This window comes from Selaginella moellendorffii, unplaced genomic scaffold, assembly GCF_000143415.4.
Source record: "Selaginella moellendorffii unplaced genomic scaffold, v1.0 SELMOscaffold_27, whole genome shotgun sequence".
Classification (NCBI taxonomy): Eukaryota; Viridiplantae; Streptophyta; class Lycopodiopsida; order Selaginellales; family Selaginellaceae; genus Selaginella; species Selaginella moellendorffii.
Genome location: NW_003314288.1, coordinates 1,330,474 through 1,353,486, shown reverse-complemented (window position 1 = coordinate 1,353,486; position 23,013 = coordinate 1,330,474). Strand labels below are relative to the sequence as shown.

The 23,013-nt window shown below is 42.5% G+C and overlaps 6 protein-coding genes across 6 annotated transcripts; 3 read left to right on the top strand and 3 right to left on the bottom strand.

Moving 5' to 3' along the window:
• Nucleotides 1–3,638: 3,638 nt before the first annotated feature.
• Nucleotides 3,639–7,528, top strand: LOC112348172 (putative methylesterase 13, chloroplastic). Its single transcript, XM_024680269.1, has 3 exons — nucleotides 3,639–3,681; nucleotides 7,040–7,155; nucleotides 7,265–7,528. The coding sequence occupies exons 1-3, from the start codon at nucleotides 3,639–3,641 to the stop codon at nucleotides 7,526–7,528; spliced, it is 423 nt and encodes a 140-aa protein (XP_024536037.1).
• Nucleotides 7,529–7,590: 62 nt separating this feature from the next.
• Nucleotides 7,591–9,828, top strand: LOC112348171 (pentatricopeptide repeat-containing protein At1g09410, mitochondrial-like). The gene has a single exon (XM_024680268.1). It carries the CDS (start codon nucleotides 7,591–7,593, stop codon nucleotides 9,826–9,828), a length of 2,238 nt encoding a protein of 745 aa, XP_024536036.1.
• A 216-nt stretch (nucleotides 9,829–10,044) lies between these two features.
• LOC112348190 lies at nucleotides 10,045–10,626 on the top strand. The gene is made up of 2 exons (XM_024680318.1): nucleotides 10,045–10,346; nucleotides 10,431–10,626. The coding sequence occupies exons 1-2, from the start codon at nucleotides 10,068–10,070 to the stop codon at nucleotides 10,491–10,493; spliced, it is 342 nt and encodes a 113-aa protein (XP_024536086.1). The 5' UTR covers nucleotides 10,045–10,067; the 3' UTR covers nucleotides 10,494–10,626.
• Nucleotides 10,627–18,486: 7,860 nt separating this feature from the next.
• On the bottom strand, nucleotides 18,487–19,939 carry LOC9629432 (arabinosyltransferase RRA3). The gene is made up of 2 exons (XM_024680317.1): nucleotides 19,730–19,939; nucleotides 18,487–19,670 (listed from the first exon to the last, which is right to left on the bottom strand). The coding sequence occupies exons 1-2, from the start codon at nucleotides 19,880–19,882 to the stop codon at nucleotides 18,576–18,578; spliced, it is 1,248 nt and encodes a 415-aa protein (XP_024536085.1). The 5' UTR covers nucleotides 19,883–19,939; the 3' UTR covers nucleotides 18,487–18,575.
• Nucleotides 19,940–20,518: 579 nt separating this feature from the next.
• Nucleotides 20,519–21,736, bottom strand: LOC9629431 (psbP domain-containing protein 7, chloroplastic). Its single transcript, XM_002975259.2, has 3 exons — nucleotides 21,388–21,736; nucleotides 21,085–21,301; nucleotides 20,519–21,033 (listed from the first exon to the last, which is right to left on the bottom strand). Exons 1-3 carry the CDS (start codon nucleotides 21,734–21,736, stop codon nucleotides 20,733–20,735), a joined length of 867 nt encoding a protein of 288 aa, XP_002975305.2. The 3' UTR covers nucleotides 20,519–20,732.
• On the bottom strand, nucleotides 21,719–23,000 carry LOC9629430. Its single transcript, XM_002975258.2, has 7 exons — nucleotides 22,858–23,000; nucleotides 22,686–22,793; nucleotides 22,531–22,632; nucleotides 22,294–22,454; nucleotides 22,150–22,231; nucleotides 22,030–22,098; nucleotides 21,719–21,980 (listed from the first exon to the last, which is right to left on the bottom strand). The coding sequence occupies exons 1-7, from the start codon at nucleotides 22,978–22,980 to the stop codon at nucleotides 21,810–21,812; spliced, it is 816 nt and encodes a 271-aa protein (XP_002975304.2). The 5' UTR covers nucleotides 22,981–23,000; the 3' UTR covers nucleotides 21,719–21,809.
• Nucleotides 23,001–23,013: the final 13 nt, after the last annotated feature.

The following is a 23,013-nucleotide window of genomic DNA, read 5'->3' as shown; positions in this document are numbered from 1 at the left end:
CCCGAGACCGAGGCCGAGCCCGAGACCGAGGCCGAGACTGAGGCCGAGGCCGAGACCGAGGCCGAGCCCGAGACCGAGGCGGAGGCCGAGCCCGAGGCCGAGACCGAGGCCGAGGCCGAGCGGAGCCCAAGCGCAAGTCCGAGTCCGAATCCGAGTCCGAATCCAAGTCCGAGTCCGAGTCCAAGTCCGAGTCCGAGTCCGAGTCCGAGTTTGAGTCTGAGAGGGTGAAAGCCCAAAGCGTTTGTCTCCCAGACCCTGGGGGGTTTGGTGAGCTCCAAAAGTATAGTAAAGGGGAGGACTCCAATAGAGCCAGTTTGGCCAGGAAAGGCCAGTTTGGCCTAGGAAGGCTGTACCCAGATGTTGGGTGATGGGATAACCACTGGGAAGTCCAAGGCTAAAGTGAATACGGATCGACAAGTGGGGTAGCTTGGTGAAGTATTCAAGAGCCGGCTCTAGTTCCCCCGGGAGATCAAATGGCCGATGCTCCAAGTCCAAGTGTGGGTGGCATTACCTACTTAGATACCTAGCATAGCTCAATGGAACCTCACTCTAAGCCCTTGGCTAGAGCACCTAAAGGCAGAAGGTGGGGAGAGTACCCACGGGGCTCGCGTAGGGCCACGGTGTTTCGAAATGTTGTCTCGAAGTCCCAAATTGGGGAAAGGAGGAGGAGCAGTCCTCCAATGTAGTGACCAAGGATACGGTCACATGGTGAAGAAGTCCCAAAGGACAATGGGACTTAGTGGTTGGGCCTATGGGCCTTGATCTAGTGGCAGTGTTGGTGAGCATGGCCATAGACAGAAAAGGGACTTGATAGGAACTGACAAAGGGATATTGGGGAAGGTTATTCCCCATGTCTGTGGGCATCTTAAGGATGCTAAAGAGTGGATTTGGGATGACCATTCGTGGATGAATGGCCCAGTCTTGGAGAGACGGGATTGTGATGCAAGTGGTATTGGACCACCAGTGTGGCAAAGGTGAATGGGCATGGCCTTAGTGTAACAGGTTGATATGTCAGTGGTACCTTTGGGTGTCAGTTATGGGATTGGACACGTGGAGCACTTGGGCCAAGTGCAAAGGTTGAGTGGCGGGGATGCCATTCTCAGAGCTAGCATGCCCAAGTCTGGAATAGGACTTATGGAGGTTGTGAATGAGACTCCTCCAAGTGATTGGAGGTGTGATTAAGTGACTAAAGTAGAATGGAAAAATTTAGTCACTTACAACTTGGTATCAGAGCTGTTCCTTAGTCCGACTCTTATTGGTGGCCAAGTATATCACCACTTGTATTGGAATTGGAAGGTCCTAGATATGGACCTATCCTCAAGGAGTAGCATGTCGAGAGGACATGGCTCTCCACTCAAGTTCATGTGTGAACTTGTGTATGATGTGGTGGATGGAAAAGAGCCAGTAAGGGAATGACTTTGGGATCTTGGGAACAGTATAAGGGTTTCCTCAGAGAGCTAAGGATGTGATCCAAATGAACGTTTGACGCAGCAAACGGGCTAATGTAGTTGTGGCAAACAACTATAGTTGGGATCACGGGAATGATGCAGACTCCAAAATAATAAAGGAGTCACAAGATTACCCTTATATAATTGAAGCTAGTGCTTATAACTTTGAGACCGGAATTGATGACCATGGGAGGTCAAATACAAGAGAGGACACAAGTCCTTGAAATGGTAACCGGGGCTACCTCTAATAAATGTTAGAACAACCCAAGGAGTTAGGGGTGTACTTAGATGGGGAGTTGGTATTCTCATCACATGGACAAGTAGTCATAAGGGGCAAAAGTTGGTCCTAGAGAACAAAATCAAGTGTTAGAGTAACACTTGCAAAGATGGTCCTTATGAGTAAGACATGAATACATGAACTTGTATTCTTGTTAGCTGGCACCTCAAAAGTAGGACGTCATGGTTGTTTGATTAGCAAAGTCCAAAAAGCTAGATGACTCAAGTAGAGTCAAGGATTAATCCTAAGGGATTGATGGAAGCATTTGGACTGAAGTGTGTTGTACTCCACAAAGGATGGGGAGGATCTTAAGATCCAAGTATGAGAATAGTGGGTATCTCATTGATAGCAGAATGTGCCATGCTAAAGTTATGGGAAAGGTGTTCCCAAAAAAAAAAAAAAAAAAATTAGCAACTTTTGCATAGAGTTGTGTGTGAACACTATGGTGTAATGCTAACTGATAGTTAGCATGAAAAACGACTACTTTGGTCTTGGCAAAGACCTAGACACAAATAAGAAGTGTCATAAAGGTAAGCTTGTGGAACCGTTGGTGGGGAGACACCAAATGTGCTAAAGTGAGATACCTTGAGGTTATGTTGATAGGTTTATGGGAACCCCTTGCCAAGGGAATCGCATAGCCTAAGCTGGAAGGCATGTGGTTGGAGTGTAGTGACCCAGATAATGATGGAAGTATGGAAGCACCAAGCAATGAGTTGTAGAACTTGACAACTATAGGGCAATTAAGCAAAAGGTGCAAGATAATTGGTTAAACGGGTAGAAGGTAACTACCCAAGACTTCTTAATGGCATAAGGAAGTTAGATATACCCTTACGGGGGATAAATTGCTTATGCTGTGATATAGGAAGTCAATGTCGAAAAAGGAAATACTCATTGTCAAGGAGACCATCATTGGGACACCTAAACACTCTAGAACACCAGGAGGTGGTGTTTAGTGTTGTAAGGGCAATAGATAAGGCCCAAGGGACTAAATCCCTAGCGAATGATGGATAGGAGATGCCATCCAAACGTCCAAGGTTGTGGAAATGGGAAAAATTTGTCTACCCAATTTGGACAAAGCCAAAAATGGGATTTTGGCAAGGCTAGTGATGGGTATATCGAGGCCCATAAGTAGCAACGGTAATCCCGGTGTGTGGGATTATAAGGTGAGCCAAGGCATGGTAGAATATGCAAAGGTATCCTCCTGGTTTGGAGGAGAATAACCAAAGGAAACATATGAGGCCAAAATGCAAGTAGTATTGAGATGGAACTAAACCATAGAAATCGAAGGGCATAACTAATGGTGGTTATACAAGTTGGGAGTGGAGAATCAAGTGAGCGCTCGAGGATGTTGTTACTAGCAATTGTGATGCCATGAAAAGTCTAAAATGTGGAATTATCCATGTTAGACCATATGGTAAGTAGGGAGCTTGCAAAGGAGAAGCTTTAGCAAGTTAAGGAACAAAGTTCCTTGAAGGTTCCCAAAGACAATTCTAGGTAGATAAGTACCTAGAAAGCTAAGTGTAAATGGTTCCTAGAGCACGCGAAATCAGAGTGGTGTAGTAGAAGCGTGGTCTTGAAGTTGGCTATGAGACAAGGCTATCAAGGTTGGGGAATTATTTCCCAAGTGTTCAAAGAGAGGGCTTTGAACGAAAGTCGATGGTTAAAGACTTTCATGCTTATGCATGAACCATATTACAGTGGCTAGATGACTTGCTAAGTGAGATTGGCAAGTCAGGGGAACAAATCACCTAATTGAAGGTGCTATCTTCAAAAGGGGTGGCCCATGGGGCCGAGCATGGAGGAGTCCATGCATGATCACAAACTTATAAAATGAGAGGACTTGGCAGTTCGGAGGAACTAGGTTCCTAAGCTGTGATCTATAGCACGCTTTAAGTATAAGTTGGTGCACCGGCATGGGGAGTCACGCCAAGCATCCCAACGGTGCCAAACTCCCAAGTATGGAGCCAAGGAGTGATGGAACCGAACCACGGAGCAACTCCCGAGCATACAGCCCAAGGAGCGAAGGGACAGGGGCCCGGAGCGACTTGGAACAGTCCTAGAGGAACCAGCATCCCAATGCTAGGACCAGCACGCAAAACAAAGCCAAACGGAGTCTGACGCTATTTCGGCATACCGGTGGCCTAACGCGAGGACATGGGTACTCCACCAGCTAGCATGGAATGGAACTTGGGCTTAGACCCAAGCTGGACGCAGAACAAGGACAGGCACGCAAGCGGGAGCTAGACTATACTTCAAGTTGGTCAGCCATGCCCGACCTACCCACTATCCCTACTATACATTTGGAACCCCCCATAGCCCCCCCCCCCCCCCCCCCGCCCCCCTTGAGAAACACACGCTTTGGGCTTTCACCCCAAGCCTCCCTTAGTATCAGGAGTTAGTCTCAGGGACAAACTCGAAACTTACTAAATATGGAATGTCTTTAGATTGCGAATTTGGACACGGGACGAACACCATTGTGTTCAGGTCGATCTCTACATTCCGTAGATATGCCAAATGAGCAAATCTGGACACTTTCCATAAATAGCATTTGGGACCGAAATGAGACTAACACAAAGGGCATGATAGCGAGGGTGTTTGGCAAACACGGTAAGCTATCATCCAGCGATATTGAGGGACTAATCTCAATACGCGAGAGTTCTTGCCAAGCCAGTGCAAGACAGAGCAAAAGAGAACTAAGAGCCAGGCCGAGAATGCTCAGCTAGAAACACATAGGAGTTCCTACCTTATGTTCATCTGGCTAAGTACAGATGCTAAGCCCAGTAAGCTAACACTTGGACAAGAGGGGCTAATAAAGGAAACCAGCAATACCGACCTCCTGCCATCGCGGCAGTAAGGTAAGAGTGTCCATAAGGACTAGCCGATAGGTAACTTTCGATACCCGAAGTCACATTCGCGACACTCTCCCCCCCTTGGGAAAATCGACGTCCTCGTCGATGCACACTCGAGTCTAAAATACCGCCAAGGAAACAACTCCAGAAAAAGTTCACGGTACTCACACTATGTGAGAAATGCACCAACTTAAATGAGTTAGGAGGCAACCTCTTTGTCTAACGCGGATGCGCTACCAGCTCAGACACCTTCCGGCCGTCGCCGACAAGGAAATGACCAACATAGTTAGCCACCCTTGCTACTCTGGGAATCACCCAGCTTACAAAAGTGTGATATGCCCCTGCCTGCAGGAACATAGAGCAAGAAGCCAGAGGCCCCAACCCTCCTAAGCAAAAAAACCAAACCCGTCGGTAAGGTTTAGATAGACTACTGTAAACAGGCAGTTAGAGTTGTTTACACGGTCACACCTTTTTAACGGAATAAGGAACATCAACAAAGAGGCGGGTTATGTGACCAGTTGACAGTAGCTACCCCATGACTAGAGATTTCACCATACGCACGAAGTGCCGAAGCCAGTCTGCCTATACTGGCCCAAACTCATAAATGGACAATATCAAAGTCAGAGACAATAATATCTGAGAAGCTTAATTACTAGTGATTATAAATACAAAAGTATTCTAAGCAAGTTATCATCCAATAAACCAGTAGTATTGTAGATAGGAACCACCAAGATCATCATAATTTGGCAAACATAGGAATGACCATCCAACAAAATTCAATAGCTAGTATATTATCAAGGAAACTCAATGATGAAACTTAACTACCGAAGATAGTAGACAGTAACCCAACAACTTACTAGAGAGAACTCAAAGAACACAAAGTATCATTGACTAACAAGCACAATGCTCGCGAATGTATCACCCAAAGGAAATAACATCCAAATCTATCAAAACTAACTCGAGCAACAATCAATAGAAGAGAATGAATGTGGTAAGACCAACAAACACTCATGCCTGCCAACTATCACAAAAGCCAATCTGAATAGATCCCAGCCAACAATACCAAGGAACTCAAGTTGCCTAAGCAAGTGTCAGCAACATCCTACTGACGTCTCAAACCCAAAAGACCAATCCAGAACAAACCACAAAGAACATGTGGTATTGCAAAAAGCCAAAAGCCATCAAAGAGAACAACCAACTATCATGAAAGATCGTCAATTATCCCATCAATAAAGAGATGCAAAATCATCGTCTAAGAAGGAATCCACCATCCTGAAGAATAGCAAATCAATCTAAATCAACAATAATCAAGCAAAACCTTTGACAAGGATAATCAATTATCCCAGATGATAGTCAATCATCACTAATGATTGCTAGATGCAAATACTAACTTCAACATCGAAGCTAGGAGCCAAATGAAAAAGTGGTGCATGGTTTCCTAAAGAGCTCATAACCCTTAAACCAAAACTTTGATGTGAGAATATTTAAGTTTATGTATTCCATAACTCAAATGTAAAACTTTCACTAAGAGTCTTAACTCTTATTATGCAATCAAGTCCCTTATAGCATGTATGCCAAAAACATATAATTAATAATATTTATGTTTACCTATAGTTAATGGGTTGTATGTGACCAAGAGCACACTAGACACCACAAGCTTTCATAATTGAGAACTATAGTTAGCAAAATTAGCATTCTTCAATAAAGCAAAAGCCACAATCATTATATTGTCTTGATAGTCTTTGATTTAAAGACATATGACTCATCAAAATATGAACCAAGATTCAAATAATATGTGTTAATCTCAATTAATATAGGATTCTACAATAATAGTTTCAATAATTTGTTATGCCTTGCATCTAGTAATGTTTGGTTTGCTTAATAGTAATATTATTCCTATTGATCAATTGCTTAGTTTGCTTAATAGTAGTATTATTCCTATTGATCAATTGAATTGATCATGTTTATAATTTATAAACACAAGATTTATCATATTGAATATCAACTATTAGATGGTAGAATAAACTAGAATATACTAGAAAGTGTTTAAGAAACTTTATAAATTATAAATATAGGATTAATTTAAATAAATGATAACCTTAGATGGTAAAATATCCTAAAATATTTAAGTATATTCTAGATAAACAAAAAATCTAAAAGATAAAGCAAATAAATTGGTCTTGTCCTCCCATTTTCTTGCTGATGTATGTTTGATGATGTTCTTGCCATGATCTGTACCAATGAACGTGTCTTCATTTTATAGTTTGAAAAAAAAAAGTATCTATCAATCACAAGATCAGTCGGGAAGAAGAGCTCCTCATTGATCACGGCCTGATCCCACGCCTTCTCTCGCCAGCCTCGTCGCCACCCGGTCCAGGAGCTCGATCGAAGGCACCGTGGGCCGCAAGTAGAACAGCCCCGAGTTAAACACCCAGATCCTCATTGTGTGCGCGTACCGCGATCAGCCCATCTTTGGATCGTCGAACACGTCGTTGTATCCATAGGCGTTGGCGTTGGTGTGGCCGTCGGTCATGGCCTCCATGTCGCAGTCGCGCTGCAAGAACTTGAACGGGTTGTGGAGGTAGGGCAAGCCCAGCACGAGGAACTCTCGCAGGATGTGAAACTTTGTTCCTCCGAGGTGAAATCCTGCAAAACTTTTAGACCCGCTACTAAAACTGAACTTCAAACAGGATGTGGAGCTAGGAAATCTTCTTCTCAAACCAAATCCTTTGTTGCCACCCTCTGAAATCGGGGTGGAGTACACCCAAGAGAAGTATGGAAGTGTTCCTCGTTATTACATCAAAGGGATGCTACCCGTGGCAATGCAAGATTATCTCTTGGAAAACAATCCCCCCAACGGTGTTCTAGAGCTTGCATCTGATCACAGCCCCTTCTTTTCCACTCCAGATGAGCTTGTAAAGGCACTTGTAAACATCACAGCATCGTTAAAATGAAAACATTCTAGAGACAATCGCAAATGCAAGGAATTACCATCCATGAAAATCCTTGGAAGACTATGGACAGAGTCCAGTGCCTAGAACTCATTCAATCTTGCAAGAGCTTGGCTTTGGCTGAGGATCTGCATGCCAGTAACAGTGCCAAAACTGATGATGTTTTCCTGTGCAACAAGCTCATCGCAATGTACACGAGGTGTGGAAGCTCATTGCACGCCAAACGAGTTTTTGATAGCATGGTTTCCAGGGATGTCTACTCTTGGGATTTCATGATGAATGCTTACTCAAAGTATGGCAGCCTTGAGAATGCAAAGGGATTTTTTGATTCGATGCCTCAGAGAACTACTGTTTCTTGGGTTGCAATGTTAAGCTCATATGCCCGTGCTGGGCATCTAGAGGAAGCCGAAAATACCTTTGCAAGGATGCCAGATGCAAATACGGTGGCTTGCAACTGCATGATTGACGCGTACGTTCATCATGGATTTCTTGAAAAGGCTAAAATTTTGTTCGATGGAATGCCAAGGCAAACATTAGTTGCTTGGAACACTATGCTTGTTGCATATGCCCAAACAGGGCACCTTGTTCTTGCTAAGAGAATGTTTCACACGATGCCACTACGAGATTTAATCTCTTGGACGGCTATGTTCAACGCGTATGTGCAGAACGGAACTGTTGAAATTGCGAGAAGTTTTGTTGATCTCATGCCGGAATGGGATCTCGTATCGTGGACAGCAGTGCTCACTGCGTATGTGAAGAGAGGAAACTTTTCCTTAGCCAAGCAAACTTTTGATCAGATGCCGTTTAGAAACTTGGTGTCATGGACGTGCTTGCTGGACGCATTTTTACAGGTCAAAGAGTTACAAGCTGTTAAAGAAACGTTCAGAGCAATGCCGGAGCACGATCTTGTAGCTTGGAATGCAATGCTCTCTGCATGTGCCCATCTCGGAGATCTGCAAAACGCGGTGATCATCTTTGAAGCTATGCCCGAACGAACAATGGTTTCTTGGAATGCAATGCTTTCAGCGTATGTGCATGACGAGAAGTTCGAAGAAGCAAGAGTGATTTTTGATAGCGAGCCAAAACACGATCTGGTTTCATGGACAATTATACTGTGTGCTTATGCCCAAAACGGGCATCTGGATGAAGCAAAGAATATCTTTGAAATGATGCCACAAAAGACAATAGAGGCGGCAAATGCAATGCTGTCAGCTCTTTCACAAAATAAGTACCTGTCGGAATTTAGAGAACTGTTTGTAAAAATGCCACAGCATAGTACAATGTCGTGGAATGCTCTTTTGTCAGCAAATGCACTAAACGGGCACTTGGAGGAAACAAAAAGGGTTTTCGACATGATGCCTGAAAAGGATCGGATTTCCTGGAATACATTACTCTCAATAGAGGCCCAGAAAGGGATGATAAGTAGAGCCAAGGAAATCTTCCAGTACGAAATGCCAGAGTGGGATGTTGTGTCTAGCACTATAATGATCTCGAGTTTCTCCAAAAGCGGCAAGTTTGAAGAGGCTAAGCAGCTTTTCGACACAATGCCATTTCAAGATTCAGTCTCTTCAACAGTCATGGTTCTCAACTTTGGCCAACATGGACAAGTGGAAGATGCTAAGGGCTTGTTTGAAAGAATCTCTCCGAAAGACAGAGATGTTGTGTGCTGGAATGTGATGTTTGCAACTTATGCCCAAAATGGATATCTACTGGAAGCGAGGGAAGTGTTCAACGACATGCCACGGAAGGACACAGCCTCCTGGACTGCAATGTTGTCTCTCTATGCTCAAACCGGCCACCTCTTGCATTGTAGAAAGCTCTTGCTTGAGATGCCCGAGAGGTGCTTGGTCGCTTGGAGCTCGTTGCTAGCCAGCTGTGTTTGTAGTGGTAACTTTAGTGAAGCATTGGATGCATTTTACAATTTGAGAGACGATTGCTTTCTTCCGGATGAGATTTGCTTCATGTCTGCCCTTGCGGCATGCAGCCAAGTAGGCAAGGTTTATGTTGGTAGATGCTTGTTTGTGTCTATGAGCGTTGACTATGGGCTGCAAGCATTGAAACAGCACTACAGTTGCATGATTGATCTCTTGAGCCGTGCAGGGCATTTGCGTGAGGCTGGCGAGTTGACATCATGCATGCCATTTGTTCCAGAAGTTTTGGAGTGGTGTTGTTTGCTTAATGGGTGTAAAATCTACGGCAACCTTGAGTTGGGAGCCTTTGCTGCTAAGCATGTCACAGAGCTGGACCCAAAGGTCAACATGGCATACATTCTCACGGCCAATGCTTTTTCAGTCCCAGTTTGATATTATGGCATGATCCACCATGGATCTAAATTGGAGATTGACCAGACGGTGGTAAGGGCAATCTGGAGGGAGTCAATATCCACGTCTGAGAGCAAGATGAAAAACTAGCATCCGTAAGAAATTTAAAAACTCCTATTTAAAACTGGACTGTCTTCCAACCCTTAACTTTGAACATTGGTGACATGGCGTGGCTGTCGCTGGTCCTGGCCCCATACGCCAGGACATCATGATCTTTCGCTATGACGAACTACCCAGAGTGCTTGAAGTTACGTTTCTGTTTGCTTGCAGATCACAATCGTACGAGAAGCGTGGGGCTGACGGACTTATCCAGGACTGGCGCTGGCCACTGCCGAATTTGCCTCCATGAGCTGCTTGCACGGATTTCTTCTAGTTGGACAGATCGAGTGCGCTCTTGTCGAGCCCCCTTATTTCAGCTCACAATCGGTTTGCAAAAGTTTTTTCATAGCAGTGTCGCTACTCTGGATCAACATGATCTGAGATATTTACTCACTAACAGTGTAAGCAAGTAACGTTTCTCCGTTTTCTTCTGAATTTTAGGCAGATCTCACGGTTACATAAGTTTCTATGTGCTGGTGGTGCAGGTGCTTCATTTGGAGAACGAAAAACTTTCGCTTATGAGGTGCTCAAGAGCGTGGAATGAATAAGACGGTCCACTTGCACATGGGACTTAACTTAGTTGAAAGGACCGCCCCACACATCGTCTGTGTCCCATAGTCCAATATAACCTTCTTCTACAGATAATCCGGTTGTTATTATGCAATCAGATTGATCTTTGCAAAGGCGCTTTCCTATATCGATTAAAATTAAGTCACCAATCTTTATGGCTGCATGAGGATTTATAGTCAACGGGCATGGAGGATCTGTATCAATGGGACTTACATAGAGCATTTCTTTCGTATCTAAGTCATTCAGAATAAATTTGCAATTGACTTGTAAATGAGCTTTATAACGTCGGCTCTTAGATTGAAAGGTATATGGTTCGAGAACAAAGGAACCCAAAGATTCAAAGCCACTAATCATACTCATCTCAAAAGGCCAGCAGTCTTCTAACTGTGAATACCAATCATGAATTATAAAAGTGCTCCTGTTAAGACTTCGAGGTTGAATTGAAAAAGTATAAAGAGGAAGGGCTGCTGAAACATTCCAGTGGTTACTATTAGCATTCAATTCATCATGATCTTTCTTGATAGGCCATGAAATATAATCAATTCCCAAAAGTTTTGAAATAACTAACAATGTTCCATAGCCATTCACTCGAGACTCCAAAAATATAGTTTTGAAGATTTTCATATACTCATCTTTCATGAAATTGGAAGGCAAGGCCATAGATGGGTCTGGAGATACTGAACAAGTGACAGAGATCATTGAGGGAGCAATACTAAAGAACCAAAGCCTTATAGAAACTTTATACTTATTAGAAACTGTAGGATTGTATGTAAAGCTACGCCCTGTAGAATAGAATGAATTCCTTTTAAGGGACCTGATGACATAGGAAATAGCACTTGTAATCTTTCTTGTTTCTGGTATGGAGAATCGCCCTGGATGTCTAGCATACCTTATTGTCATGCTAGAAACATATATGAACATTCCTATGAATATAGTAATAGTTAGGACATATACTAAACTCTTCATAATCAAGATTAAATAAAATTTACTTCTAGCACTCTCTTTATATACAGCCATAGTTCTTATTATGACCTTCCACGTGGTAGATATATAATGTTTTTGTACTCATTCATGTAGGGAAATAATTTAAGTTTAAAATAATATGATTTTCTTTATGCCAAAATCCTTGCATGCTCAAACAATAGTTATCTAGTAGTAACTAATATTTTATTGAGGTAAAACAAGTGTTTGGAGGGGATTTCACTTGAAGGACAAGAGTGGTGGCTAAGGTTTCATTATAGTGCTATAAGGAGTTTGTAGAGCATGATTTGGGATTGCCTACTTGCTAGAGGACTTGGAAACAAGTCTTTAGTACTTGGTTTTGTCAATAGGAAATAATTAAACCCAAATTGATAAAGCCAAGTGCTAATGAATTCATCATGATCAAGGCACTTGGAGCAATACCACTTACATGTATAGGATGTTTCGAGGGCCACAACTCATGTTAAAGGCTACATTAGGCTAATTTGTTAGATTATGTAACTTCAACCTGAATCCAAGAGGAGCAACTTGCCTTTGGTCATGATTCCATATAGATAGCACTAAAGGTATGGCTATACTAGTATAAGGCTGTAGGATTGGCAGAGTGGCACCACATTTGCATAGCCTGATGGGAGGTTGGAAACAACAATCCCAATTGGAACTTGCACAGTCTGATGGGAGGCTAAAAATAGCAATCTCAATTGGAGGGGATCGGTCGCACAACAGTAAGGAGAGGACTTTCAGGCAGCAACAACGTCATTATTACTAGAGGTTATACATTCTTAAGTTCACCACACCATGGGATTCAGAACTGTACATCTTTAGGGGCTTTTTATATCTTTAGGAAATTATAGGTGCTATATAAATAGAGATTAAGCAAGGGTGCTGTACCTCCATTGATTTCACAATTGATTCAAGTCCACTAAGAATTAAGAGTATGTGTTTGTGAAGTAAATGGCATAGATCTAGGTTGCATAGAACTGAACTTTAGTTCCATTGCATAAAATAGGACTCTAGTTCTATTGATCCCTCCTTTGTCACCACCCCTCTATACTCTTTCCCAGTTTTAAATATGTCAAAACTAGACTTTATAGTTTTTTAGAGGATAAATATGAAAAACAACCTCTAAAGAACTATAAAGTTTGGTTTCAACATAAACAATCAAAAGGAATGACTCAAGTGACGATCTATAAGGGAAAGGGCCCATGAATAAAAGTGCACCCTCTTTTCTAATTGATTAATAATTTTGGGATACTTGAGATTAAGCATCCTTGGGTTTGAATAATATTGGGTTAGGTGACTTCTTGAGAATTCTAAATTTAAGAGTTTACATTTGGTATTAGAAAGGTCTCAAATCCGATTTTATTGATTGGTTAAGGGAATCACACCATATGTTAAGATTGACATTTGGTAAGTCTAGTTTACCACTAGTTGGGCTCGACTTAAGGGGTAGAGTATCAGTTTTCATTCACGAGGGTGTAAACTTGCAGAGAAGTGTGGTGGATTGTAAGCAACTGAAAGGAAGAGACATCAACATGTTAAATTAGGATGCGATGATCAAGTGCGACCAAGCTGAGGGATTCTTATTATCAAGCATCCTAACAGAATAGGCTTTCTAAATCTTTGCAAGAGTACATCCCTTGAGGATATCAAAAAGCTCCTAATGAAGATGTGTAATGTGTGTATATGTTCGATTAAGTTGATTGAAGTAGGGGTTCTCGTTATGTCTCAATTTCTAGGCATCTAGATGTTTGGTCTTCCCTTTGTAGGAAGCTGCTTCATAGCGCTGATTCATAGGTTACAGCCGTACTACTTTGACAGGTCCATTTAAGAATTGTTATTGAGCCCTCCCAAACTTCTTGTGTAGTTGAGCATTTCCATAGAATATGGTGCTATATCTCTTTTGCTATGTAAAACTACATGTTGTATTCGGGAAGTGTATTATCGCAAGTGAGGGGAGGCATTTCTACTAAGCAAGCCACATAAAGTATTGGGTTTTGACATTCCAAATCTTGTTTACGCATTGTAGATGGTTTTGGGATGGGATTTATTGTGCTTTCACTTTTTTGATAAATGTGGTTTGTACTAGTGGGCATATGACTTTTCAGCCAAGTTTGGTCTTGTACTAAAAGAATCTATTACATGTGTCCTTCCATTCCCATTTTGCTAAATCCCATTTTAGTTCTTCCATTGTTTGGTCGCAGAACCCCAATAGAGTTCAACACTTAGTTTTGTCAACCAGGTTTTACTTATTTAGTTTCTATAAAACCATAGAGTCCAATTTTGACATGCTCAAAATTGGAAAAGAGCAAATGCGGGGGGGGCCAAAGTCGAACTAAAGCTCTAAGTCTGTGTCCGTTGGGGTCCATTTGGTTGAAGTCCCTAATGGGGAGTTCGAGGGACTCGTGGAGGTACACATTCTATTGCTTCTGGACAAGTGATGCCAACACTTAGTTTTGTGGAAAACTATGCTCGCTATTAGCTTTGGATTGATTTTGTGGGACTTTGAGGGATTGATTTTTGGATTTAGTGGTAGGGATTGCTACCATAATTGGGGCTAGTGGTGGATAAAGGTAATTTAGTGTTATATGTATAGGGGATCCATACATTTTTTCTCCAGTGCTTACTTTTGAGCTTTTGTTCTTGAGGAGGTTTGTGGTATTTCTCTAGTTTCTATAGGACTTTTTTAAAGATGAGCTAATGCACTTGTTTCATGTGGGAAGTAAGATAACATGCTTCAACCTTAAGTTGGAGGACATTCACACCTCATATGGAGTTATGAGTTGGAGTTCAATCGTGATTGAACACTATTTTAGCATCGGAAGCACATTGGTGTTGGAGTGCCCTATAGCAAGTCTCATGTGTCACAAAGCATAATACGTGACTTTAAATTTTGCATTAGAGTCATCTAGGAAATGAATAGCCCAAGAGCAGCATTATGTGTTTGTACTCATAATTTTGCTAATTTCTTATTGTGAGAGTGCACTCTTGATGTTGTTTTAGTCCCTATGGGATATGGGGTAATGTACATATACGTTCATTGATTTGGGCACTCAAGATTACAAGGGAGGTTGCATAGTTAATAGTTAGGTTCGTACTTTAAAATTTACTATATTCTTTTTATGAGTGTTTAGAACTTATGTCTATGAAATAGGATTGTATATATGTTTAAATGGAGTAGTAGTATTGGCCAAAGCATTCTGTATAGATACCTATAGTCAGATAAAACTATAAGGCTTAATCATCAAATAGGAAATTTCATTTTACAATAGTGCATCTTCAAAGTTTGACAAGTTCTAGATACTCATACTACCAATTGAGGAAAATAAATGACCCCAATATTAAGTGTGAATGGAATGTAGATCCTTTGTTGGGTGTAAAACATAAATCCTTAAGCCCCAAAGTGGAGACAAAAGTGTGCCAAATAGCAATGGTTAAAACAAAAGTTCAATAAGTGTAATATATTTAAATTAAAAGCTCTAACTTGAAAAGTTGAGAATGGGGGTGGAACTCTAAAAGAAATGCTTTAGGAATGAGTACGAAGTAATTGATAAGTGAGTTTCTAGAAAGGAATATAAAAAGGACTGACACATGGCAAGTGTCATGACATATAGAAGTGTTGTGATCAAGTCTCAAACTGAATCCAAGATTGAGTCTGAGAATGAATCTAAAATCAGGTACGAGATGGAGGTTGAGGCCGAATCCGAGATGGAGTCTGAGACCAGGTATGAAATGGAGACTGAAATCGAGACCAAGACTAAAATCGAGACCAAGACTGAGACCAAGACCAAGGCCAAGACCAAGACTGAAATCAAGATTGACTTTTGTAGCGCATGTGATCATGGGATGAGATTTAGATATACTGTCACCGTGGATCCTTGGAATCTTGGGGGATAAATGGGGATAAAATAGCCACTAAGGGCTCTCTCATCAAGCAATTGCCCCTTTTCCAGTTGGCTTAAGGGGAGAGAGATAAGGTGCGCTACAACTTTGAGTTCAAGTCCAAGTCCGAGACCAAAACTAAAATTGAGACTAAGACTAAAACCGAGTTTGAGTCTAATACCAAGATCGAGTTCAAGTCCAAAACCGAGTCTATGTCTAAGTCTGAGTCTAAAGATGAAAGCCCAAAGTGATTTTCTCACAAGCCCTAGGGGGTTTGGTAAGTTTTTATGGGATAATAGAGGGAAGACTTTGGTGGAATTAATTTAGCCAAGAAAGGTTAGTGTGACCTAGGAAGGCTACACCACGTAGTGAGTTGGTTGCATTCTTCAGCTACATAATACCACCATTGGGTTAGGGCTCAAAGGCCAAACCAATAAGTTCTATTAACTTTTGGGACTTCTTTATCACATGAATATACCTTTGGTCACTATGTAAGAAAACCATTCTTATTTTTTTTCCATGGTTTGGGATTTTAGAACAAACATTTCAAAACACTATAGCTAAACACAAGTCTTATAAGTACTCCCCCCACCTTTCACCCTAGCTATGTGGCCAAAATGAAGTTTTGATAAGCTATACAAAGTATCTAAGTAAGTAGTGCTATCTATACCCATTTGAATTAGGAGTATTGTCTATTCAATCTCCCAAGGGAACTAGAGCTAGCTCTTGAATATTTCACCAAGTCATCCCACTTGTCCATTCATGTTCACTTTAACTTTAGACTCCTCAATGGTTAAATGTTTTGCTCACCAAGTTTGTTCATATAATCTAATCCATCAAGCACTACCATGAATAAATAAGGACTTTATGGGATTAAAAGAAGGATATTATGAGGATGGTGTTCCTTATATCTTGGGGCATTTTAAAGATACTAAAATGTGGTCACGGGATGACCACAGATGGCCCAATCTTTGGGAAGATAGGACCATAGTACAAGTAGTCTTGGATTACTAATAAGATGATAAGAATGAATATAACCTTTGCATTAATGGTACTTTTGGGTGTCTAAAGTGGGATCAAACATGTAAAACACTTAGACTATGTGTAAAGTCAGTATGATTTGGAAATCATATCTAGAGGATAATAAATACCTTATGGCAAATGAAAACTTATGGAGGTTGTGAGTGAGATTTTTCTAAGGGGTTAAAAACTTGGTTAAATGACTAAAGTAAAATGGAAATTTAATCACTTACATTAGATTATATTTTGGTAGTTGTTCTATGGCCCTATATGGGTAAGATCAATATGTTCCATTGAACAGAGGCTTGCCTGACACTTTTACAAAACTTAGAGGGCTAACAACACTTGGTAAATTCAATCATCTTACATCCTTATAAATGCATATTAGATTTAGATGAGTATTTTTACATCTAGTGTTAGATCTGTCCCATCTATTGCTTAAGTTCTAGAAAAATAGTCTCTCTCTATGGTGAGGTTTCTTCCATAGTTAAGGCAAAGTATAAAAGAGTTTCAAAACTTTAATAGCTTGGTTGGGAGTTTATCATAAGGGTCCTTTCACACCTATCTTTCCTCTTTTAGGATTCCATGTTTTATGCTTCTTTTGCATTTCCTTGCATCAAATCTTTCCTTCACAAGAAGGTTGATTTGGCATTGCTACATGCTTGGAACATAAATTCACGTGCCAATTTTATCCAACAATAGATGCATTCTCAGGATTTGACTGATCCAAGCCCATAACTAACCACACTGCTACTTAGCACCCCTTACTAGACCCAAAAAGCAGATGTAGTTGAGTTTGACTTATCCAGCCTTGGACCAACCATCTTGGGGTTGATACCATTGACCATACCAACTCTAGCATGGTGCAACCATATGTCCAAGCTTACATTTGTAGCTCTTAACCTCATTGATGTTGTATGGTTGCACCATCTTGTTGTACAACTGTTTTTCTCATGGCAATTATCATCTAGAGGCAAGACTCAAAGTGGCAACAAATGCTTAAGTCGCCTGGCTACTCTCTTTTACAAAAGTTTATTCCACTAAGATCATAAGGTTTTCTTTTGGAATTTGTTTGAGATTGTGAACTTGTGGAGAAGGGCTGTAATTTGTCCCTTTTTATGTTGATAGCCTTCACCATGACTTAGTTTAGAAAGTTCAGAGAAGCAAATAGAGATAAGGGCTGCAACAGATTGAAGTAAGACAAGAAGTTTATGTTGGAAGTTAGTGTTGGATCCAACCATCTTGCTCAATCTAGTCTCCATATCAAACAGTTTCATCTCTCTGGTCTTGAGATATCTAGACCAATGCAACTTATTGCAAGAGCTTTAGGTTAATCTTTGCCTTCCCTCAGATGAACATTGGTGGAGGTGATGAAAGAGATATTTGGAGATGATGAGCCATTTGTGGACCCACATAAACAGATAGACCTTAAAAGTTTCCTTATCTCTCATTTATTTATTCCATGTTAGAGGACCACCACATCTAGAACTAAGTGCTTGCCTTTGGATATACTCATAAAAAATATGAAACTTATGCTAGTTTTCTGAGCCAAAGTATGATCTAACTATAAGCAGAAATAATTTCTTATTTTAAAGAGGTTAAACATTTACCATGAATTCTTACTTCCATCAGTATTATGAAAAATAAGAAAATGAAGTGGTGCATGAAGGAGCTCACCACCCTCAGACCAAAACTTTGATGTGAGAATGTTTGAGTTATGTATTCCATAACCCAAATATAGAACTTTCACAGCTCTTATAATGCAATCAAGTCCCTTATAGCATGTATGCCACAAAATATAATTAACAATATTCTAGGAGTTGAGAAATAGTTAGCATAATTAGCATTCTTCATTTAAGCAAAAGTCACAATCTTTGATTTAAAGACATCAAAATATGAACCAAAGATTTTAATGGTCTCAATTAATATAGGATTCTACAATAATAGTTTAAAAAATCTCCATATACTCACTATCTTATGATTGTAAAAGATAAAGCAAATAAATTGTTCCGGGCATGAACGTCAAAACTATTTGTCCTCCCATTCTCCTGCCGATGTGATGTTCTTACCATGATCTGTTCTTACCGATGAATCAAAAACAGTGTCTTCATTTTATAATTTGAAAAAAAAAGAGTATCTATCAATCACAAGATCAGTCGGATCCAACCAGGCCAGTATCACTCTGAGCCAACCGGGAACTTGGCCAGGGCATCCTTTTTCCCCTTGACATAGTAATCAACAATGGCCAGCATCCGGTTGTATTTATCCGGATGATAGTTGACGTGAATGGTAACCGGCCGGAAGTTGGCATACTGCGATGGATCTCCACGAATGTCCGTGAAGAGTAGCTTGCTGTTCATGAAGAGGAACCTGTCCATGACGCGCTTGGAAGCGTGCAAGCCATTGTATCCCGGCCGAGACGGGAAGAAGAGCTCCTCGTTGATCACGGCCTGATCCCACGCCTTCTCTCTCGCCAGCCTCGTCGCCACCCGGTCCAGGAGCTCGATCGATGGCACCGTGGGCCGCAAGTAGAACAGCCCCGAGTTAAACACCCAGATCCTCATTGTGTGCGCGTAGCGCGACCAGCCCATTTTTGGATCGTCGAACACGTCGTTGTATCCATAGGCGGTGGCGTTGGTGTGGCCGTCGGTCATGGCCTCGACGTCGCAGTCGCGCTGCAAGAACTTGAACGGGTTCTGGAGGTAGACGATGTCCACGTCCGAGAGCAAGACGCTGTATCCCAGCACGAGGAACTCTCGCAGGATGTGAAACTTTGTTCCGGAGATGGCGTGGTTGTCCCCAGTCCCGGCCAAGCTCTTGGGTATGGTGGCGTCCTTCCTGTACGCCGGGACGTCGTGATCCTTGCAAAACTTGGCAGTCTCGTCGTCCAGCGCGACGACGAGGTAGTTCGTGATCCCGGACTGCTTGATACTCTCAAACCATACCTGGAGCATTGGAGCTACGTTCTTGTTGGAGACGCCAACGATGAGCTCGCGGTTGATGGCGATCTTCTCGAGCAGCTGGGCTAGCTCCGGGTTGACGGACTTATCCGGGATGATCTCTGGATGGGTCGTGGTGCCGGCCACTGTGCCGAATTTGCCTGCTTTGACTCGGCTCCGCGAGGCCATGAGCTGCTGCTGCGCGGACTTCTTCTCCTGGTTGGACAGATCGAGCGCGCTCTTAATCTCGCTGTTCTCGCCCCGCAGCGTGGTCACTTGGAGCTCCAGCATTCGGATCTTCTTCTCCAGCTCGCTCACCAGCGGATCGCCGCCCTGTGGAGCGATTGGAGTGTCTCGTTTCTCTCTGGAACTCGAATTTTCCGGCCGCTTACCTCGGAGGCGCTCATGAATGCGTGAGGATGCAAGTACGCCCACAGCGCTCCCACCATGATTCCTGCCAGGATCGCCAGCCCGAGCTTGGAGCGGTCATTGGAAGACGGAGAGGAGGAGCGGAAGAGGCCGCCCTCCTTCTTCCCCAGCACCATTCTCAGATCGAGATCGCCCGAGCTACACAAACCCTATTGACCACATTCTACCTACATTTAAGCTAACAAAAAGGATATACTATGAATCTATGATGCTGGGCGATGGAATAAAACTTTGCGGTTCAACGCCTCTAATCCACCTCCTCTCACCTTCTGAATTCCACGCCTTCTGAATTCTGACTCCAGTTGTCGATAAATCCAAACCTTTTGGCATTCCCCCTTTTAGTGTGCTTAAATCAATTTCCTCAGTTAGAAGCCCATAAAAAAGAGGTATAAATGTATTTATACCTCTCACCTCACCTCATTTAAGATTTCAACCCAACTTTGCTTTATTAGAAGGTTGAAACTTGAACCCAACCTTTGTAGAGTATGAAAAAAAATATGTCGAAACAAATGTTCAAAATTTGCAAGTAATTTTTACCTTTGCTTCTACACTTTTGAAAGTCTCCTGAAGCGCTTCAGGAAAATCTTCGTCTGTTACAAAGAAGTCTTGAGGAAAACTTGCTGTGAGCCAAAACATCTCCAACTCCTTGCGAATCAAAATTCTGAAGAAAACACGGGTAACTTACCATCCTTCCGGAACAGATTGATATCGAGCCTTGCAGCTGGAGAGAAGAAGATAGCAAGCTGAGAAAGAACCAAAAATGTCTGAGAGTACTTCAGTCGCAAAACACTTGTTACATTGGTGTTGAAAAGGCGAGAACTTCATCTCTTTCGAGCCCAGCTGCCGGGAGGCTGGAGTTTTTGAAGGCCATGCCCGTCTTCAAAGGGTGTACGTAGAGCATTGTCGTTTGATTTGGAGCTCAATCAAGCTGCCATCTGATAGATGTTAATTATGCTAATTAGCCCTTTAGATTACTTTGAAAGAGTTTGCAATTTGGATGAATTCTTCTCTCTGGTGTGACCACTGAGCCTGGGGAGTCTGCACATTCAAAGAGAAGAGCTTGCCTTTGAGAGAAGTGTAGACAGCCACATTGTGTCTAAAGAATGTGGGAGCTTCCACACAGTACTCCAGTGTGTAGTAGACTGCCTTTTCATCTCTTCTAGTCAAGGCATCCACCAGAGTTGCCGTTTTCTTCGATCCTGGTGGAGCTATGAACTTGTCCAGGATGAGTTTAGCAGCTTCTTTGGCATCTCCTAGCTGCTCCAAACTGCAAAGACGTTTTTTCTCTATCAAACCAAGAGATGGAAACTTTCCTTACCTGAAAGAAGGGAGGATTGGAGCTACGATCACGCTCACGTTAACTTCGCCATCTGTTCCAGGAGGTCCGAAAGCAGTGACAGGCTCCACTAGAACTTTCGCTGGCGATCTTTGCTCTTTGAGTGCCGGCAAGTCCAGAGGCCTTTCTTTCTCGGCCTTCTCAATGGACCTATACAAGATCTTTTGATCGCCAAACCAGTCTTGAGGATAGATAAACTCTGCAATCGAAGAAAAATGAAAGCTGGTTGTTTAGCTTTGGAGAAAATCGTTCACTTCTTAAAGATGAAACTTAGCTAGTGCTTACCGAAACCTTTGTCTGTGTCTAAGCATCTGAAGAAGCCCCGGACAGGATACAGGACGTCCAGCCTCAAGCTTCTTGCGACTTCCGGGTTTAATCCAAGCACGAAGCTCGTAGTTCCCAAAAAGTTTGCTCCAATTCCCAGTCCTGCTGCCGAAAGAATTCCAATTGTAAATCTTCTGCTGAACCTGGGAGCAAGAGCTGCTTGAGCCGCTTCGAGATCTTGTTGCAAAACTCGTCCCTCTGCGTCTTCCAAGTTTGCTCTCGTGAGAAAAATTCTGCGGCCATTGTACTTTGTCTTCGTTCCCTGGCCACAAGGAAAAGGATAAGAAAGTGGTGTAGAAATAGAAGCCATGTACCTAGGTAATGGAACAGATTATAAACTCTCAACCTTGGGAGTTTGATTTTGCAAGAGCTTCTTAACAAGCCTATTGGAGACCATATACCACCAATCCTCCAACTGCGAGAGCACCAGCCAAGACTCCCAGTATCACGGAGATTGGCAGAGCACCGCCTCCGACTGCTCGTCCGGTTTCCGGATCATATTTGGAGAACCTCTTCTTTGGTGCTCGGCATTGAGGGCATAAGAAACCATCCGGCTGAAGAAAAAAGATGAGCACCATCTACAAAACACTGAACTTTTCATACCTGTTCTTCAAAAGGTTTGGAGAGTGTGTAGACGTATCCACAGTCGAGACAAATGTGAGTAGCTCTTGCCTGGAAAACATATAGAATAGAACAGCTTCGTCCTTAGAGAAAAGCTCTTACCTTTTGCGCTTCGGTGAGTTTTCGACCAAATCGAGGTGGCGCTGGCCGCTTAGGTAGTCGCTTTACATCTACATCCGCTCCTCTGGAAGAAGAAGAAAAGGGCAAACTTCAGAGTTTGAGAACAAGGAATCGATCGTGAAGTACCTGCTAACAACAAAATAAACAGACTCTGGCTTCGCTTGGATGGCTGTCTTTGTGAAGCCAAGTTTATCAGCCGGCCACAATTCATCGCCAAAGAAGCTACTCGTATAGAGCACCTGATCCCCGACTTTCAATCCAGCTCTGGCTGCATTTCCTTCCACTGCCTGTTTCGCACGATTACAGTACAATGTTTTGCGAAAGAACCAGGAAGAAAAGAAGAAGAACGTATGGAGCTCTTACTGTTATGATCACGCCACCACCAGGCTTTTGCCCAAGCGAAAGTCCGAGAGGCTTATCGACCTCTACCTCTATCGTTTTTCCAGCAGCTGTTTTAGCCTCCACCTGAGAATACAATAATGTGATACTAAAACTTGGAAAATCTTTGAGTGAGCTACCTGGAGAGGGTTGTAAGTTTTCCTCGTCGAATTGATAGTCCCGGGATGCGAGACTTTTAGACGCGCGTCGCAATTACAAAGTTGCGATCCCAGGAACGAGTTGCGCAGCTAAAATAACAAAGGATCAATCCCTAGTCTAGGACGCGCTCTCGACTCTCGATTGCCAATGTACCTGGTGATTCGATGCTCCCGGCGTCAAGGATCGCGATCTTGGCGCGGCCGCAGCGAGGGAGACTGCCGCTCCTGCGGTGGCGGCCGTCGCCATTGCCCTCCCCGCCAAGAGCTCGCTCTCCATATGCCCTTGAGGGAGACCCTACGTGGCACTGTG

Bases quoted from the DNA above. Each gene is read 5' to 3' on its own strand.
- LOC112348172 (XM_024680269.1), top strand. From the start codon at position 3,639: ATGGGGAGTCACGCCAAGCATCCCAACGGTGCCAAACTCCCAA. The intron at 3,682-7,039 runs GTATGGAGCCAA...TACCGCGATCAG, and splicing joins CAACGGTGCCAAACTCCCAA to CCCATCTTTGGATCGTCGAA. The intron at 7,156-7,264 runs GTAGGGCAAGCC...AACTTCAAACAG, and splicing joins AACTTGAACGGGTTGTGGAG to GATGTGGAGCTAGGAAATCT.
- LOC112348171 (XM_024680268.1), top strand. From the start codon at position 7,591: ATGGACAGAGTCCAGTGCCTAGAACTCATTCAATCTTGCAAGAGCTTG.
- LOC112348190 (XM_024680318.1), top strand. From the start codon at position 10,068: ATGACGAACTACCCAGAGTGCTTGAAGTTACGTTTCTGTTTGCTTGCA. The intron at 10,347-10,430 runs GTAAGCAAGTAA...CTGGTGGTGCAG, and splicing joins GATATTTACTCACTAACAGT to GTGCTTCATTTGGAGAACGA.
- LOC9629432 (XM_024680317.1), bottom strand. From the start codon at position 19,882: ATGGTGCTGGGGAAGAAGGAGGGCGGCCTCTTCCGCTCCTCCTCTCCG. The intron at 19,671-19,729 runs GTAAGCGGCCGG...ATCGCTCCACAG, and splicing joins CATTCATGAGCGCCTCCGAG to GGCGGCGATCCGCTGGTGAG.
- LOC9629431 (XM_002975259.2), bottom strand. From the start codon at position 21,736: ATGGCTTCTATTTCTACACCACTTTCTTATCCTTTTCCTTGTGGCCAG. The intron at 21,302-21,387 runs GTAAGCACTAGC...CTTCGATTGCAG, and splicing joins AGACACAGACAAAGGTTTCG to AGTTTATCTATCCTCAAGAC. The intron at 21,034-21,084 runs GTAAGGAAAGTT...ACGTCTTTGCAG, and splicing joins CCAATCCTCCCTTCTTTCAG to TTTGGAGCAGCTAGGAGATG.
- LOC9629430 (XM_002975258.2), bottom strand. From the start codon at position 22,980: ATGGAGAGCGAGCTCTTGGCGGGGAGGGCAATGGCGACGGCCGCCACC. The intron at 22,633-22,685 runs GTAGCTCACTCA...TTGTATTCTCAG, and splicing joins AAACTTACAACCCTCTCCAG to GTGGAGGCTAAAACAGCTGC. The intron at 21,981-22,029 runs GTATGAAAAGTT...TTTTTTCTTCAG, and splicing joins CCAAACCTTTTGAAGAACAG to CCGGATGGTTTCTTATGCCC.